This window comes from Paroedura picta, chromosome 7 (genome assembly GCF_049243985.1).
Source record: "Paroedura picta isolate Pp20150507F chromosome 7, Ppicta_v3.0, whole genome shotgun sequence".
NCBI classification, from domain to species: Eukaryota; Metazoa; Chordata; class Lepidosauria; order Squamata; family Gekkonidae; genus Paroedura; species Paroedura picta.
This window is the reverse complement of record NC_135375.1, coordinates 120,892,103-120,911,840: the sequence shown is the minus strand read 5'-3', so window position 1 is coordinate 120,911,840 and position 19,738 is coordinate 120,892,103. Positions and strand designations below refer to the sequence as shown.

The window sequence follows — 19,738 nt, the reverse complement described above, 5'->3', positions numbered from 1 at the left end:
AACATTTAAATGTTCTTCACACAGATTGAATTTGTTGTCAGTTTATTTGAGAAGTGATCTGCTGTGGATAGATTGCTTCTTCACTTGAGAAACATTGGGAAGCTGGGAAGCTTCCTACCTCACTGATTCTTAGTTGATTTTGAGTATTAAACTTGAAAGAAATGAACAATCTCTAATTGCTTTTGCAGTCATTTTCAAGTGAGGGGTTGTGAACAGGGGAAGGCTGTGTGGGAGTTGGCATTGGAGCAGAAGTGTGGGCTGGAGGGGGGCATGAGCAGTGGGGTGTAATGGTAGCAGTAGGGAAAGGGGAGGCCCAGGTACAGTCTGGGAGCCCCTGAAACCTGGAATGAACCCTGGTGGCACAGGAAGCTCTGGAACAGATATGCACATCAGACACATTTTATGTAGCTTGGAACACTTTCTGGCCTCACCTGTTGCTCCAGAGACTGTTTTTTTTTATAGTTCTGTTCTTTGAGATGTGGTGTACATGTCTGGGGAGAGTCAAAGGACCAAGCCTCACCAGGGCTTCTGTCTTGCTCTCATTATTATCCGTTGTTGTCCCTCTATATATTTGTGAAACAGCCTGGAAGGTGGATCGTTGTCCAGCTGTCCAAGTTGGAATAGGGCCAATCAGGGTGCAGCTGGCTGCACCCTGATTGGCCCTGCCCCTGCAGCTCCCACCCTCCATCCCTGGACTCTAGCCTCTTTGCTCTCAGACGTGCACTTTTACTAGTATTAAATGTGAGATCAAGATGTGACTATTACTTCCCTTCTACTTCTCAGGTCCCCTGACATCAGTTCCGCCTGCATCAGGAAATTTTAGTGCAACTGGATCTGGGCAATATGCATCTTACTCAAGCCAAGGACCCCTTCCCCTTAACCTGCCCCATGGATTGCCTCCTACCAGCTTGTCTCAGGGTCTTCCCATGGCACAGCCTGTTGTATCTGGTCCTCCATCAGCCCTCCATCTTTCCTCTCAGGCGCCAGGCTTTGTCCCACCCCCGGTTTCTGCTGCGGCTGGAGTTTCCAATTATCCTTCAGCAGCTGGAGCTTCAAAACCTCCAGCGATGCAGGGTGCATTACCTGGACAGGCAACTACTGGGTTGCTGACTTCCCAGCCTAATCATGCAACTTCACCACCACCACCACCTATGGCAGGGCCACCCCCTGGACCGCCAATGACCAGCTTGCAAGGACCACTGCCTCCTACCCATCCTTCCCAGCCAGGATACCCCTTGCAGCAGAATGGTATGTTTAGTGAACTGGGAGGGGACATTCAGGCGGATTCTGCTAGAGAACCAACTGTGTTGGGTGGGATGTACTCTTGCAAGGCCGTCTTTTTTGAAATATGCTGACTAACAATGGAAATGGGCAACTAAGAGGGCCCTGACATTTTTCCTCACTCTTACATCATAATACTGTTTAACAATGATTTAAATCTTGGTTTCAGGTGTTGCACCTAGTTTTTTTCCTATCACCTTTCAAAAGTCTTTCCATGTAGACTTCAGATTCTAAATGTAAACAAGTGGTTTGGTTTGTTGATCACCAGTGTCTTTCCCCTGTGTTCAGAATATGGTTGTTTTCAGAACTGAACTTGCTTTACTGCTTATCCCCATCAAAAAATGGCTCAAAGCAGGGTTTGAAACTTTCATAACCACTATTTGTACCTTTCTTAGAAGGTACAAAAATGAAAACAAAACAATTTTTGAAAACAAAAATGAGAATCATGCCGTATAATGATTTCCCAGTGTTCAGAGCTAAATCGTTTAAACTGAAGGCAAAGCCCATTGCGCCCTGGAAGACAATGGCCACTCGTGCCCATACCTGCACTGTGACCTTCCTGGGTGCTGGATTTCCTCCCCCTGCCTTGAGATCCAGCGTGGTCTAGTACTTAAAGAGTGGTGGACTTTTTAGCTAAGGTCCACTCCCAGGTGCTGACACTGGGAGCAATTGGCACATAGGGATAGTGTCCCAAGAGAACTTTTAAGTTACTAGAGTTCCAGGGGGAAAACCCCTCTAAATGGTTCCACTAAAACCTAACAGATGGATTGCCAACTTCCTTATATGGAGCTCTGGCACAAGTGGAAATTTGGGACCGGACCCACACCAAGTGCATGAGGGCTTGCTATAACAAACATAATAAATAAACATCATTTGCAAGCTTGGAGTGGATGGGGTCTTGTGTTTTTAAATGTAATGTTTTAGAATCATAAGATCATAGCATTTGAAATGCCATAGAGGCCATCTAGTCCAACCCTCTGCTAATTGCAGAAGCAGCCTAAAGCCTAAATTTGTAGCTGCCTTGATGGCCCTTGTAAGGGCAGAAAGGCAGAGTGTAAATCTTGTAAATAAATAAGCTAATTTTCCTTCCTCACATGACACTCTGAATCTGCAAGCAACTTACGTTGATACCCTTGAAGCTGCCTTATACTAAGTCAGATCTTCAGTCTGTCTGGGTCAGTGTTGTCTGCTCAGACTGGCAATAGCTCTCCAGAGGTCTCAGGAAGAGGCCTTTCCGATCACATACGTCTGGCCCTTTTACTTAAGATTGAACCTGTAACCTTTGGCATGCCAAAGAGAGCCTCTGTCATCCCTCACCACATTAGAAAAGTTGTCAGAGCAACTCTTTGTCCCAAGACAGGAAAAATACAACATTTTCTGAGCTGTTTGTGAATTATTTTAAAAACTTCAGTTCAAATGGAAAAGATTTATTTCTTTGAATCCTAATTTGTAATTGCTGTTCGAAAATAGTATTAATTGCTTATAAAATGTGTTTACCTAAGATAGATTGATTTTAGTGTTTGTGGTTTTCCAGGGTCCTTTGGGCAGAGCAGAGGCTCCCAGCCAAACTACAATCCAGCTTACTCTGGGCCAGCAAGTTACGGGAGTCAGCCTGGAGCCCCACCCCCACCAAAACGCCTAGATCCAGACTCCATTCCAAGCCCAGTAAGCTGACTGTTCCCATTTTATAGACTGGTCTGTTCTGGAAAGTGAACTGTGCTAAAGAGTTTTAAAAAATCCTCTTTTGTCTGTATCTTCTATTGCTTAATCTTGAATTTTCTTTCAACAGAAAAAGGGCTTGTTTACTACTTTTTCTGTGCATGTGGACAGTCTTAGCCATCTCCTGAGATGTGCTCATGCAGGCAAACAAAGCATGAATTGGATGGTCACACATGTAGTTTGCAGCAATTCCTGTGAGCACATCATTGGGAAAAAAAGGTTACAGGAGCTGCTGTGGAGTGTGATTGACTAGCTTCCTTGTGTTCACTAGTCTGAGAGTGTGCACCCCTATATAGAGAAATCTGACTTGGTCCTTTGAGTGCACTGAATGCATGTACAAAAGGTATCCAGTCAGTTGTCTGGCTCCTGCCAGTTAACTGTTGAACATTATTCCACATTGTGGTCTGATACAAGATTGGGGGAATGAAGATGCAGACCAGTTTAACATCATGTGCAGAACCAGTTCAGCTTGGTGGCCTGAATCCAAAAGATTTCCATGAGAAATCCTGTTCAACCAAGGGAACTTGAGAACATAGATCTCTTGGTTGGCAGCCTTCTGCTTGTCCAAGTACCCCCTCCACCTGGTGCCACATGTCATGATGACAACCCACTTTTGGAATCAAAGGGGTGTTCCAGATTCTGTTGGCAGTATGTCATCCAGTTTCCTTAGAAGAGGAGAGTTCCAGATTCATTGCTTGGACTCTTGTTATGAAACACATGAGATTAAGTCTGTGTCTTGCTTCTTGGGCAAATCTCAAGGAATTCTGTGGTGGGATTTTGAATTGTACTGGGAATCCACTAACTTTTAAGTTTAGTTTCTGGATATCTGTTTTGGCTGTCCAGTTTGAAATGGAAATGGGGCACAGTTCCCCACTTTTATTCCTGCTGGTCTTGCCCTCTCCATTTGGGTGGCTTAATGGCAGCTGGGATGGTAGGAGCAATGCCTCTTTCTGTGGAGTGACTTTTGCAGACCTAGCTCCTGTGTGTAGCTTTGTGCTGTCATATTAACCTAATGTGGGCTGGGAGAAGGGAGATGAAACTGTGCAAGCGTCTACACTGTAAACTCTGGGCCTGCAACTTGGAGTGCAAGTACACTTGTAGCTTTGCTTCATTGTGTAATGAAATTTCAGGACAGTTTGGTCATAATTACATTCAGCCTAATCAAACTTCCTATTAGACAGCAAATAGTGTAACTGAAGCTGAATGAAGTGTCCGTCCCCCCCTCGTGTTGCATGAACTGATGATGCCCCTGTGCTCATATCTAGTAGCGGAAGCAGGGTAAGATGGGAAGAGTAACACTGCTTGTTACTTTTGTTTTACTATTCTCTCTTTTTTCCCTTTTTGTGGCATTGCTTTTGTCTCCTTTTTTAAAAAAAACAAAAAAGCATCTCAATGAGCTGCCACCTCAGCAGAAACCCAGACACAGAATAGACCCCGATGCAATTCCTAGCCCAGTAAGTGCGGAGTCTCTGTCTGCTATTGTCTGCATGCTGGTGACTGTCCATTTGTGTCTGCAAAGTAGCCTTTCCCCTTGCTGACTTCCCTGACCCTTCCTTGGTGTTAGTCCTTCATCATTACCCACCACCTCTTTCTGCTCACAACATTCTGACAAACAGAATAAACCACTTTGAACTCGAAATCCTCTTTCCATCCCAAATTGAGGGGCAACAGAAGCTTGGCATTGGAAGAAGGTGATCATGAGGTGGTGTCTTCCTTTCCTGACATTCACTTGCTTATACACACACACACACACACACACACACACACACACACACAAACCTTTGTTTTTCTCAGCCTTATAGCATGAATTATGAATCACTTTTTGGTGTAAATACTATAGGGATGATTTCCAAGCCAAAGTATTTCTGAAATGAATTGATATTTTAATCAAAATCACTGAAACGAATTGGACATTTCCAGTAATTTGTGAATATTGTGCTGGTACCATGAAATAAGTATGCATACAGGTTATTTCTGAGCAGAAGCCCTCTTAAGTATGTTTATTAATGTCAGGGGTTTTACTTTTAAAAAAGCACTGAAGTCTGATTTTGTGAGAGGGAGTAATTTGGTTAACTGAAGTATTTCATTATGCCACAAGCTGTCGAGTATGATATACAAATGACAGTATTGTTTGGATTAAAAAGTCAGTACGCTTTGGCTTCTGGTAAATGTGTGAGTGTCACTTGCCTATGGCCCCTGCTGCGTTGGTGTGTGTAAGGAACAGGCTGAAGCTGGTCCCAGCACTGAAAGGTCAGAAGTGGTGCTACCAACTTCAGTTTAGTTTGTAGCATTGGAACAGGAAGGTTTCTTTTGGGCATGGCCAAATTGCCTTTGTGTCCAGCCTTCTCACTGGCATGATCCAGGCCACAGCATGGGGGTGCAAGTGCCAGAAAGATAAATGACCTCACGGTGAGGCAGAAGAGTGCTGCTTCCAGGAGCAAATGTGAAGTGGGATTCTAGTTTTCACATGTGATTATGTCTACATTGCAAGAATTTGCAAGGGACCACAGCATTGTCCATATCCTTTCTCCCCTAGTTCTAGGACTCCATCCTTGATGGGTGGTTCTCACCGCTGGTGCTAGGGAGACAGGACTAAAATACTACTTCCATTTCATGGAGGAACCGTCTTATCTGCTCTAGTTTTTCTCCCGCCTCACAGGGAGTGCAGCCGTGTGAGCATCCGCTCTTCACCCTTTTTGCAAGAGATAGTTTTGAATGGTTATATTTCTAATTCCTTTCTAATTCCTCATTCCCCCTCCTTCTCCCTCCCCCTTTCTTCTTGGGAGGGGGGTTTTCTTGCTAAGCTTAATAGTTTATAGTAATAGTGATAGTTAAAGTTGTGGTTATTTAAAAAATGTATCTTACTATTGTGCATTATTTGCTTAGAACTTTTTGTTTAGTTGTTTAATCCGCCGTCAGTGCCCTTATGGCATCCGGCTTGATTAATGAAGATTATCGGAGTCAGACCTCCCGGCTGCGCAAGTTGCGACTGGTGGAGCAACAGGCCCGGCGGACTGCACTCATTCGGGAGCCTTACTGACCACGGCAGCCCCGGAGCAGCCCGAAAAGCCTAAAAAAGCTACTTATAAAACTGCAAAGAATCGGCATGGAGAAAGGGCGGCAAAGGCAAGCGGCAGTGATCCACAGCACCAATTACACTCTGGTAGCCATTTTTTGTTTGCAGTGTGGTTAGCTCCACAGGCAGCGTTCCCCTCATGGCGGGAGGCCACTTTGTGTGCACTGGGGAAAGTGTCCCTGTAGTGGCTGCGAGCCAAAAAGAAGGCACAATAACTCTGATGCAGGGTGAATTCCAAACCAATCCTGGCTCTTTAGGGCACCCACAGCCTGGCACATCAACTGGAGGTGGTGCCTCTGCAAATATGGGTGAAGGACTGCTGGCTGGCATGTCATCTGAAATGTTTAATTTTATGAGAGGCGTATTGAGAGATGAAATGGCTTCATTCTGTCAGCAGAGGTCTGCTTTAAATGTGCTATCTATGCCTTTGCCTCCAGTGATGATGCTACCTCCTGTTACCTTTTAATCTCCACCTTCTTCAATTCACTATGAACAAGTAGCTTATTCAGTTACAACTAAAGCAGCTAGAAAGAGATGTTATAATACTCCTATGTCTTCAAGATCTTCTGTGTGCGATCCAGAATAAGTGGAATTTTTAAGTGATGAGGAAGGAGTGATGGAGGAAATTCAGGTTCCTGAGCAAGCTCAGAGGTTTTTTAAACAGGCAGATTTTCAAGACTTATTACAGAAGTGCATAGTTGCATTAAGCCTCATACAACCAGAAGCTGCTGAGGCTTCCCCTGATAAAAATTCAAAACCCAGAGTAAAGAGGAATTTCCCCCCCATGTATACATAGTGTAAAAGGTTTTTCCCATGCTGGAATTTTTTTGAGAAAAAGATAAAAACCGAGTGGCAAAAGCCTGTGGCTAACAGTTTCCAGCCTTCATTAGAAAAATGTACAAGCTCTCAGATTACTCTGAAGAGTTCCTGCAAACCTCATTGGTTGATGCACCTGGCTCCTTATTGGCCACACAGGCCATGGCTCGCAACAATCCTGAGGATAGCAGTGAGAAAATATCTGACATTACCAGTAATTCCAGATCCGTTGACACAGGGCCTGATCTGGCATTACGGTTCCAGTTGGCTACAGCTGACTGCATGGAGACTGAATGGTCAGCTCTTTTAAAGCATGGCCTTAGGGCAGTGGTCACTAGCACCGTTTTAGCCGCTAGAAGATGTTCCATGGTTAGAATAGATAATTATTCCTGGAAGGCATTTGTCAGGTGGTGCAGGCAAAAGAAACAGGACCCACTAAAACCCAGGGTGCAGGTGATATTGGGTTTTTTGCAAGACGGGTTGGATAGCAGTTTAAAACTGTGATTCCTAGAGTTGAGGGTGTTCTGTTAGCCTGACACCATCACGTTAGTTATCTCCTCCAATAATCCACCGGTTCCTAACTTGGAGTCTGAGTGTGGCGCTTTCAGCACTATTAAAACATCCTTTTAAGCCTTTAAGGGATATTTCCTTAAGATACTTGCGACTAAAAGTTATTATCTTGGTGGTGGTTACTTCCGCCAGATGATTTTCGGAGTTAGAAGCCTTATCAATCCATAAGAATCTTTGTGTCTTTCATAAAGACAGGGTTGTTTTGAGGACAGATCTTATATTTAGACCTAAAGTAGAATCGAAACTTCATCGATTGCAGGAAATTAATTTGCCAGCATTCTATCCCGATCCCAAGGAAATTCTGTGGCACAAATTGGACGTAAGAAGGGCACTCAAAACGTTCCTTATTCGATCTGAGACTTTTTAGGAAATCAGACTCGTTGTTTATAGGCATCTCTCCTCCTAAAAAGGGGGATGGATGTCTTCTGTATCCATTGGGAAGAGTCTAAGAGAGTGCATTGTAGAAGCTATGGCACACTCAGTTAGAGGGGTTGCAACAAGTGCTGCTATGGTTAATTCCGCTTCAGTGGAGCAAATCTGCAAAGCGGCCTCCTGGTCTTCAATTGCTACATTTATCAGGCACTATAAGCTAAATGACTACAGTGCAGTAGATGCTGATTTTGTCAAAAGTGTCCTATTACCGATTCTAGATACAGACGACACTATCCCACCTGAGATGAAATATGCTCTTTTATCTCCCATCAAGGACAAGAATGGAGTCCCAGAACCAGGGGAGAATGACCATTGGTACTCACCGCGTAGTACACACTTCTCCCTAGATTCTAGGACCCACCCTGGTGTTGTCTGTATGTAATTTTACATATGAATACATTTTACATATGAAACAATAATTTTACATATCAAACAATACAGTTTGGTAGGGGGAAATTGGCAGAGGTTTAATTATTTAATTAGTCTTTTCTGCTTCCTTTTTCTGGATATATTATCTCTCTGTGGGGGAAAAAAGTAAACTTTCATGTTTATAGAAAATTGATATGGTGAGTTCAGTTAGTGTTAGTTTGATATGGTTAGTTTAGTTAAAATGCTCTCCCTGAGCTTTTGGAAGAATCAAAACTGGAGCAGATGGGTGGTTCCTCCAGGGAGTCAGGAAGAGGAAGTAGTATTTTAGTCCTGCCTCCCTAGCACCAGCATGAGAACCACCCATCAAGGATGAAGCCCTAGAACCCAGGGAGAAGTACCCTTCATGGTGAGTACCAATGGTCATTCTCTCTCTTTCCAGAAGTTGCAATCCAAGGGTGGGATTTTAGTAACCTAGTTCCCTAAAACATTATAGGACATGGGGCACTTGTTTCAGTCTTGGATGTGTGAGGACTAGGAAGCTGGGTTCTGAGTCCAAAAACTTCTTTTGGTTATAGACTCATCTAATATGGCTCACTGTTGCAGGTAATATTTAGAGCTCTCTGCATTCTTGGTACTGAGCAGGACTTCAGAGATGACAAAACCTTTGTTATCTCGAGTGAAAGTGAGGCGTGAGAAGTTTACTTGGTAAAAACATTTGGTTTCAGTTGGCCAGAGAGAGAAGGATCATTGAGTTGTACCCCTTCCACTCTGTGCTCAGCAAGGTTTGGAGCCTTCTTCCAAGCCACTACAGTTAGCAGAAAGAAGGCTCCACATTCAGCTGCATGGAGTGTTAGGATACAGCACTACTACAAAGGAAAAAGAGTGGAACCTTACCCCTAATCCTCAGAAGTCCACAGACAGCAGTTTGCACAATGCAACTGCAGGACTTGGGCACAAAATTCTCAAGTTTGGCTTAGTTCAGTGGCAACAAAAAACCTTTAACATGAATTTGGGCTGGCTATAGGTTAGTGGGCCTCATGTCTGGAAATACAGGCTTTGTCATGCCAGTCGTTTCGCTGTCTTTCAGCAGGTTATTGTCTTTTCCCTACACCTGGTAAATACAAATGTATAGAAACTTAAAAACACGTGTAGTTTTCTGTTTAATGATTGTTTGCAAATCCTGTTGGCCGCAGCTTAATTCGTCAGTTGTATTGATTACATTTTGGAGAGTATCACTGCACATTCCTGACTTTCTGCCTCCTACTCCATAGATCCAAGTAATTGAAGATGACAAGAATAATCGTGGATCAGAGCCATTCGTCACAGGAGTCCGAGGGCAAGTCCCGCCCCTTGTCACTACCAATTTCTTGGTCAAAGATCAAGGTAAAATGATGCCCACTAAAGCAAGAAGGAGTGAGATGAAAAGAAAAGAGTTTCTCTTTAGCGAGGGTGGAGGCCTGTAGCCTCAGATGGTACTTGTCAGCACAGGCAGACGGTATGCTCAGGAGCCCTCCGAGGGTCCCTTTGCAGCAGCGGCCACCCGTCCCTGCCCCTTGACCATTCTGTCCCGGGGTAGTTCATCCCGTTTCACTGTACTAGCTAGCGTGAGAGCTGCCAAAGGCCTGGGGGAGGCAGAGAGTTAAAAAATTGTGTTTCTTTGTAAAACCAACATGCTGGAGCATTTGCTGTCAGGAAAACCAGACTTAGAACTGCAGAATGCTCTGGAACTTCAGAAGTGGTCTTATTGCAGCATGAATTCTGAAAGATGTCAGCTACTTTGCTGGTTCAGAGAATGATTTTGTAATCTGAGTAATCTTGACAAGAGGGGTGACATGGATGGATTGTGAGCCTAATACAGGTTAAAACCTGTAGAAGGGCTGGGGGAGGAGGGTCATCCGCCCACAGATGGGCTGTTGGGACCCTTTGGAAAGCTGTGAGAGACTACCAAAGTGGATGTGCGATTAGCGTGGCAGGGAGTCCTGAAAGCTTCCTGAAAGGTGTGATGGTGGGTATTGAGTGAGTCCCACTAGTCAGCGAAGACACCCCACAGCCTACCCTATTGGACTCCCCCTAGTTGGATTGTCTCTCCTGGGTCGGGGTGGGGGCCCTCACTTGGCTGGCTGCATATGGGGGGAGGGGACTTCCTTGTTGGAGTCCTCCTCCACCTGCGTGGGTGCTGCCGCTGCTGCCAAGCTGGCATTTCTCTGGGTCCCATCTCACCACTCCTCTCTTTCCATTTCTCCTCTTCCTCCACTATCTCCTCCGCAGTTTCCCTCTCTCACATACCACTGTCTCCTCCGTTCTTGCCACCCCGTGCCTTTCCCGGTGTCTTATCCTTCTCTTATATGTCACGCCTCCATCTCATCTGCCACTCTCCGCCACTAGCTGGTCTGTCTGCTTGCCTCTCAGCCCTCCCTCACTCCCGTTGGCCTCCCGTGCTCTCCCTCTCCGTGGGTCTTTTAAGTGTGGACGGGCTCTCCAGCCTCTGCTCCCAGTGGGCCCCGTCTGACTGGGGTGCAGTTGGCGCCTCATCACTCTAGCCTTTGTGCTTCTGGTGAGGCCCGGAGTTGCTGCGCAGGCTGCCCGTCAATCTTACCCCGTCCCTCTTGCGGAGCTGCAGTGTCAGCCAGGTCGAGGTCAGTTGTGAGCCATGCCTCCCTCAGCAGTCATCAGCTGGGGGCTGGGTGAGTCTTCCAGGTTTGGAGGGTTGAGGTAGGAGGGTGCTGGCCCATCCCAGGGCCGCCAGGAGGTTGGAGCAGCCCCAGGAGAGTCTGGGGTCAGACGTCAGCTTTACACTCCATAGAATCAGAATTCGAAGGGACCTCCTGGTTCATCTAGTCCAACCCCCTGGACTATGCAGGACACTCACAACCCTATCACTCATCCACTATCACCTGCCACCCTCTTGAACCTTCACAGAATCAGCCTCTCCCTCAAATGGCTATCCAGCCTCTTTTTAAACATTTACAAAGATGGAGAGCCCACCACCTCCCAAGGAAGCTCTGTCCTTCCTATGAGATGATGAAGCCTGTAGTGCCCTCCCCCTTCATTGATTTGGAGTTTGTTGACCTCTCCATGGTTGGCCTCATCCGTCTTCTCCACTCCAGACCTGTGCTGGGCTCTAACCTGGCCATGCTGATTGAGGCTGCACTTGTTGGGGCATACATTGTGTCCTGTCTGCCTCTCTACAAGAGGACATCAGTTATTTTGTGGTGTTCCTCTTTTTAAAGATGGGAGTGGCCATTTAAGAGGATCAGATAGTAGGTGGTATGAAAAGACCTCTGCCTGTGACCCTAGAAAGCTGCTGCCAGTCACTGATCTGGCTCAGTTCAAGGCAGTGTTGTGTGTTGTTCTGGAATTGGTTGCTAGAAAGGATTCCATAAAAGGGCTGCTGCGGACCAAAAATCAGCATTCCTGGAGGAAACCTCAGCCCTTGACCCATTTCAGTCGGGCTTCCGGCCTGGATATGGGCTGGGTTGCCACCGATATGTGAATGACACCCAGCTCGTCCTCTTGATGGATGACCGCCCTGACTCTCCCCCAGAACCTTAGCCAGATGTCTGGAAGCAGGGACAAAATGGATCAAGCAGAGTCACCTGAAGCTCAACCCTGCAAAGATGGAGGTCCTGTGGTTGGGTAGGAAGGGACCATGGGAGGAAGTGCGCCTGCCCACCCTAGACGGTGGGCAGCTCTCACCAACGCACACCGCCAGGAACCTGGGCGTGACCCTGGACGCTTCCCTTACAATGGAGGCCCAGGTTACAAAGGTAGCGTGGCTGTCACTGGCAGAGGTGGTAACCTCTGCCAATCCAAGCTACCTGGACCCAGAGCACCTAATCACAGTGATCCACTCAACAGTCACCTCTAGGCTGGACTTCTGCAACTTGCTCTACGCAGGCCTACCCTTATCCTTGATCCAGAAACTACAACTTGTGCAGAATGCTGCGGCCAGGATTCTCACAAAAACACCGTGGAGATCCTACATCCGGCCTATACTCCAACAACTTGGCTGGCTCCCAGTTGAATTCCGGATCAAGCTTAAGGTTCTGGTAATCACCTTTAAGGCCGTACGCGGTTTGGGCCCAGTGTATCTGAGAGACCGCCTTCCTGCCTATATCCCCAAAAGAGTCTTACGCTCTGCCACCTCCAACTGGCTGCGGATCCCTAGCCCCAGAGAAGATGTCGGACCTCAACAAGGGCCAGAGCCTTCTTGGTCCTGGCCCCCACCTGGTGGAATGAGCTCCCTGAGGAGATCAGAGCCCTGCCCGAACTTCCACAGTTCCACAGGGCCTGCAAGAGGGAGCTCTTTCACCAGGCATTCGCTTGAGGCTGACTGACGTAGAACAGCTGCTGAACCCCCAGACTAAAAGAACCAACCCATGAAAGAACCAACCTCCAATGTTATTGTTAATTGTTATTTATAATGTGGTTTATGTTACATACTGTTTATGAAAGTTTATGTTACTTACTGTTGGTACTATACATGTGCTGGGAAACAAACGCTGCAAAGCGTCCTCAGTCATGCAATTTTCTGACCTGCCTGGCTGACAATTTCATTTATCAAATGGTAGATGAACCCACAAGAGGTTCAGCCATACTGGACTTAATACTGACCAACAGGCAAGAGTTGGTGGATGAGGTGAAGGAGGTGGGGACCCTAGGGGGAAGTGACCATGTCCTCATAGAATTCCTTTTGAGATGGGGAGGCAAGGAAGCTTGTAGCCAGACGCAGATGTTGGATTTTCGTAGGGCAAACTTTAATAAACTCAGAGACATGATGAGTGTTATACCATGGACGAGAATGCTGGAGGGGAAGGGAGCATGTGAAGGGTGGGCGCTACTCAAACAAGAGCTATTGCATGCTCAATCAATGACTATCCCAGAAGGACGAAAACACTGCAGGAGCTCTAAGAAGCCTATTTGGATGAACAGAGAACTTCAAGAGGAACTAAGAAAGAAAAGGGAAATGGATGGAAGGACAGAGCTCTAAAGAAGAGTACCTACAGGTTACTAGGCACTGTAGATCAATCATCAGAAAGACCAAAGCTGATAGTGAGCTAAGATTGGCCAGGGAAGCCCACTGTAACTAGAAAAGATTTTTCAGTTGTGTGAGGAGCAAACGTAAAGTAAATGAGGCAATAGGCCCACTGTTGGGTGCGGATGGACAAACTCTAACGGAGGATGCAGAGAAAGCAGAAAGGCTCAGCGCCTATGTTACATCTGTTTTTACCTACAGGTCATAGGGTTTAGGCACATCTAGAGATGGCAGTAGCCAAGAGATAGTGTCTGTGGCAGGCTGACATGGACAGAGAGGTTGTTGAGAGGCATTTAGCTCCACTGGTTGAGTTCAAATCCCCTGGGCCGGATGAAATGCACCCAAGAGTGCTCAAAGAACTTTCCAGAGAACTTGCACAACCCTTGTCCATCATCTTTGGGACCTGTTTAAGGACCAGAGATGTCCCGGAGGACTGGAAGAGAGCAAATGTTATTCCGATCTTCCAAAAAGGGAGGAAGGATGACCCGGGAAACTACAGACCAGTGAGTCTGACCTCTGCTGTGGGGAAGATAATGGAGCAGATATTAAAGGGAGCGATCTGCAAACATCTGGAGGACAATTTGATGATCCAAGGAAGTCAGCATGGATTTGTCTCCAACAGGTGCTGTCAGACCAACCTGGTTTCCTTTTTTGACCAAGTGACAGGTTTGCTGGATCATGGAAATTCGGTTGATGTTGTTTACTTGGATTTTAGTAAAGCTTTTGATAAGGTTCCCCATGATGTTCTGATGGATAAATTGAAGGACTGCAATCTGGATTTTCAGATAGTTAGGTGGATAGGGAATTGGTTAGAGAACCGCACTCAAAGAGTTGTTGTGAATGGTGATTCATCAGACTGGAGGGAGGTGAATAGCGGGGTACCTCAGGGCTTGGGGCTCGGTCCGGTACTTTTTAACATATTTATTAATGATCTAGATGAGGGGGTGGAGGGACTACTCATCAAGTTTGCAGATGACACCAAATTGGGAGGACTGGCAAATACTCCGGAAGATAGTGACAGAGTTCAACGAGATCTGAACACAATGGAAAAATGGGCAAATGAGAACAAGATGCAATTTAATAAAAATAAGTGTAAAGTTCTGCATCTGGGTCAGAAAAATGAAAAGCATGCCTACTGGATGGGGGATACACTTCTAGGTAACACTGTATGTGAACGAGACCTTGGGGTACTTGTGGATTGTAAACTAAACATGAACAGGCAGTGTGATGCAGCGGTAAAAAAGGCGAACGCCATTTTGGGCTGTATCAACAGGGGCATCACATCAAAATCACAAGATGTCATAGTCCCATTGTATACGGCACTGGTCAGACCACACTTGGAGTACTGTGTGCAGTTCTGGAGGCCTCACTTCAAGAAGGACGTAGATAAAATTGAAAGGGTACAGAGGAGAGCGACGAGGATGATCTGGGGCCAAGGGACCAAGCCCTATGAAGATAGGTTGAGGGACTTGGGAATGTTCAGCCTGGAGAAAAGGAGGTTGAGAGGGGACATGATAGCCCTCTTTAAGTATTTGAAAGGTTGTCACTTGGAGGAGGGCAGGATGCTGTTTCTGCTGGCTGCAGAGGAGAGGACACGCAGTAATGGGTTTGAACTTCAAGTACAACGATATAGGCTAGATATCAGGAAAAAAAATTCACAGTCAGAGTAGTTCAGCAGTGGAATAGGCTGCCTAAGGAGGCGGTGAGCTCCCCCTCACTGGCAGTCTTCAAGCAAATGTTGGATACACACTTTTCTTGGATGCTTTACGATGCTTTGGGCTGATCCTGCGTTGAGCAGGGGGTTGGACTAGATGGCCTGTATGGCCCCTTCCAATTCTATGATTCTAAACAGGCTGTGGCTGTTTTCTCAGTTCTTCCTCTTCTGCATAGCTAGAGAATTTGGCTTTTTTAAAGTCATGAACTCAGACTATAACTTCATGAAGTCTTGCATCTCTCCAGAACCAGATACTGGTGCTTTGATTTCTTCCTCTGCTCTTTTCCAGGTAATGCAAGTCCTCGCTACATAAGATGTACATCGTATAATATTCCGTGTACCTCAGATATGGCTAAGCAATCCCAGGTTCCTCTTGCTGCAGTCATTAAACCATTGGCTACTCTACCTTCTGAAGAGGTGAGGTTGATAACCTGAGTTCTGACATTACAGAACTCATTCCAGAAAGTTTTGTTGATGCATTCATGAGACAGCATTGCCAATTAGCTTCCAGGGATGAAGGCTGAGTGATCTCTGCAATGGATTTCAGTGCATCACACACATTCATGTGTGTACACTCTGCCATGCATGGACAAGTCATGTGTGAAACAATAATGAAAACCATGGTTTTAATTCAATTTGATGTGAATGTCTGAATGTGGGCCACCCCACTGTAGTCAGTCAGGATACTGTCATCGAACATGACATTAAACTGTGATCACTGAACCAGTTTCATATCCCAGCTTCAGATCCTAGTTTAATTAATCCACAGTTCCATATTATATCTGAACTGGCCTACAGCCCTGGCAGTGGTTTCATATCATGCTTGCATTTGGACACCCTGGTTCATTAAACAGCATGTACTCATTCATGGCCCAAAAGAGATTCCTGTCCCCAGACTGAACTGAGGTGGTCTGTTGGCTGAATCCTGGTTTCACAGACTAACCACAGTTAATACAGCTCCATGGATTTCTTTTATGTGTCTCGTCTGAGCCTATCCTCGCCCTAGAATCTGTTTCTTGTACGACAGCATGGAGACAGAGTGAAGGCCAGAAGCTGACCTGCCTTGTGCAGGATAACTGCTTCCTGCTCTCACCTTTCAAGGGCTTGTAGTCAAAACTGGTCATGGAGCAATATGAAGAGTAGGTTGAAGAAGTAGTGTAGGTTTTTATACCCTGCTTTTCTTGACTTAAAGGAGTCACAAATCACCTCACAATCACATTCCCTTCATTTTTCCACAACAGGCTGGGGTAGCTGGGGTTGAGAGAGTTATGAGAAAATCCAAGACTTCAGGTGGAAGAATAGATAATCAAACCCAGGTCACCAGATGAGAATCCATCACTCTTAACCAATACACCATGCTGGCTCTAAGTCAATTTGATCCTGTCTAGGAAATGAACTAGTAACATGTGTCCTTAAAGTACTTCAGTAGCCTCCTTTCTGAATCTGAAGAATTAGATGCACATTTAGGTTAATCTTCATGTGTTGTAAGTTGTTTACATATATTTATTTATTTACTTCTTGTACTTGCATGCCATACTTCTTTGCCAGTTTAAAACCCAATACAATCTTATCATAATACATATTGTTGTTGTTAGTTGCGAAATAGTGTCCGACCCATCGCGACCCCATGGACAATGATCCTCCAGGCCTTCCTGGAGTCCATTCCCCGGAGTCCATTTAAGGTCACACTGACTGCTTCAGTGACTCCATCCAGCCACCTCATTCTCTGTCATCCCCTTCTTCTTTTGCCCTCAATTGCTCCCAGCATTAGGCTCTTCTCCACGAAGTCCTTCCTTCTCATGAGGTGGCCAAAGGATTTGAGTTTCATCTTCAGGATCTGGTTTTCTAAAGAGCAGTCCGGGCTGATCTCCTTTAGGACTGACCAATTTGTTCGCCTTGCAGTCCAAGGGACTCCAGCACCACAGTTCAAAAGCCTCAATTCTTTGACGCTCGGCCTTCCTTATGGTCCAAATTTCACAGCCATACATTGCAACTAGGAAGACCATAGACTTTTGTTGACAGGGTGATTTCTCTGCTTTTTAGGATGCTGTCTATATTTGTCATAGCTTTCCTCCCCAGGAGCAAGCGTCTTTTAATTTCTTTGCTGCAGTCTCCATCTGCAATGATCTTGGAGCCCAGGAAAACAAAATCTGTCACTACATAATACATTTATTTATAAGTCTAAAACTTAAAATTCATTCTTATCAATTTAAAACACAGTTAATCAATGTATAAAACAGTAAATGGTATCAATATGCTCTATCCATCACATTATCCTGGAGAAATGGCATAAGGGGGGGGAAGACTTAGTGTAACTTCAATGCAGTTGTTTGGGCAGGTCTGGAAAGGGAGGCAAACAATGTTTTGGGGTTTTTTCGGCCTCAAACATAGGCCTGAGAAATCAGTACTGTTTTGCTAGCTGTTCAGAAGACCTGATGCAGCAGGAAGCAGCATGATGAGGAAGGAGCAGCCCGAAGCCTCAGACTACAACTCTCACAATGTTCAGGCTTACAAGGGTCCAAGGAGAAGGCATGGCATGGTTGGGCACAGCATGATGAAGAAACAGCAGTCTGAAGCCTCAGACTGCGAGGCCCAGCATAGGCAGGCCAGCATGAGGAATCATTGCAGGAGCAACTTGGGCCAGGGAGCCCAGGTGGTGAACCCCCCCCCCTATGCTGGTAGGCCCCAAAGGGAACCTCACCCCCTTTCTCCCAGGAAGCATGGATAAGGACCCTTGGCCTTGGGACCAAGCAGCCTTCCCCTTCAGGAGTATGTGGCCAGGATCCAATATGACACTGGCCTCAAAAGGAGACAGAAACATGGGGGTGGGCCTCATCCCTCCCAGCTATCAGCTTGCTGCCAAAAGGTGATCAATGAGGGTGCCCTAGAATTTCCTCCAGCATGGGGCGTGCAGTACAGACATAAGGGGTGGGGTGCTGTCACTATACTCTACCCATTTAACACAGGAGCCCAAGGGGAGGCAGACTGCCACTCAGAATACAGGAAATGGTGGCAGGCGCACCAGGTACCTGCCCTGAATCTTCAGATTCAGAGCACCCCCTTCCCCAAATGAACCAGGCCCAACATGCCACAGGGTTCATAGAACCGTAGAATCATAGAGTTGGAAGGGACCTCCAGGATTACAGGAGTTTTCGTACATCCAAGCAGCGACTGAGGCATGCCCAGAGACAGCAAACCACATTCAGGCAAGACAAAAACCTGGCTGTAAAGAAGGACGTCACTTGATGGTCTCATAAGATTCTGCATCTTCAGGGAGTCATGGAGTCTTTCAACTTTGGACAGATGGGGCCTGTCTATCTCAGAAGGATACAAAATAGAGTTTATGTCTCATCCACCCAGGCAAACCTGTCCCAAGGTCCCAGAGGGTAAAGGCACATGCTGGCCAAGTGATCCAGCACCTGACCCAAATAGAGACAGTCAAGGAAGTACCCCCCTGAACAACACTTCAAGCATGGGTGCTCAGTCATCTAAATTATACCCAAAAGACCCGGGGACTGGAAGGCAGTACTGAACCTTAGAAACCTCAACAAACGGGTGAAGAGGATGTTCAGAATGTAATCCCAGCAATACATCCTTCAAGTCTTATATCAAAAATATGCCTTGACCTCCCTAGATCTCAGAGAGGCCTACTCCATGTATATGTGCACCCAAATTCCAGACAGTTCCTCTCTTTCTACCACCAGGGACATAATTTCCAGTACAGGGCCTTGCCTTTTGGTCAGTATTCAGCACCTAGGTCATGGTAGCCTTGGTAGCGAGAATTATTATTATTATTATTATTATTATTATTATTATTATTATTATTATTATTATTATTATTATTATTATTATTATTAAATTTATATCCCGCCTCCCCCCGGAGGCTCGAGGCGGGTCACATAAAAACCAATCCCCTAAAACAATAAAAGCACAATAAAACATAATACAATTAATACAAAAGTTACAACAAGAAAGGCGGCAAAATTCAATAGCTAACCCAATTCCACACCCCCTAAGAAGGGAAAGGGAGGGGGCAGATGACAGACGCAACCGTCACATTTGTGAGGGGGGCTAGATCTTCTTGCCTCAACCGAAAGCCTGGCAGAAGAGCTCCTTCTTGCAGGCCCTGCGGAATGATGACAATTCCCGCTGGGCCTGCAGCTCTTCTGGGAGCTCATTCCACCAGGTTGGGGCCAGGACCAAAAAGGCGAGCTTTCTTGGGACCGGAAATGACCAATAGGCTAGCCCCCGCAGAGTGTAAGGCCCTGCAGCGGGCATAGGGCAATAGGCGGTCCCTCATATACACTGGGCCCAGACCACGGATGGCCTTGAAGGTCAAAACCAAAACCTTGAACCTGATCCGGAAGATAACCGGTAGCCAATGTAGCTGCCTCGGCACCGGCTGGATATGTGCCCTCTAAGGTGTAGCCGTGAGGACCCTAGCAGCCGCATTTTGGACCAGTTGCAGTTTCTGGATCAAGCCCAAAGGCAGGCCAGTGTAGAGCGAGTTACAGAAATCTAATCTGGAGGTGACCGTCACATGGATCACTGTGGCCAGGTGTTCGGAGGACAGATAGGGCACTAGTAGCCGAGCCTGGCAGAGATGGAAAAATGCCTGGCCAGCTACCTGTTTGACCTGTGCCTCGAGTGTTAATGAGGCATCCATGGTCACCCCCAGGTTTCAGGCCTGAGACGTGATCTTAAGTTGCGTCCCGGCCAGAGAGGG

The 19,738-nt window shown here is 46.2% G+C and overlaps 1 protein-coding gene across 3 annotated transcripts in view; it reads left to right on the top strand.

Moving 5' to 3' along the window:
- SEC24C (SEC24 homolog C, COPII component) overlaps positions 1 to 19,738 on the top strand; it is a 79,337-nt gene that overhangs the window by 26,326 nt on the left and 33,273 nt on the right. For 2 of the 3 annotated variants that reach the window (XM_077346190.1, XM_077346187.1), the window contains 5 exons: positions 784 to 1,248; positions 2,816 to 2,946; positions 4,386 to 4,454; positions 9,535 to 9,646; positions 15,302 to 15,429. In XM_077346190.1, the coding sequence (XP_077202305.1) occupies positions 784 to 1,248; positions 2,816 to 2,946; positions 4,386 to 4,454; positions 9,535 to 9,646; positions 15,302 to 15,429 (905 nt within the window). The remainder of the gene's footprint in view (positions 1 to 783; positions 1,249 to 2,815; positions 2,947 to 4,385; positions 4,455 to 9,534; positions 9,647 to 15,301; positions 15,430 to 19,738) is intronic. The other variant, XM_077346188.1, reaches the window with a different exon arrangement.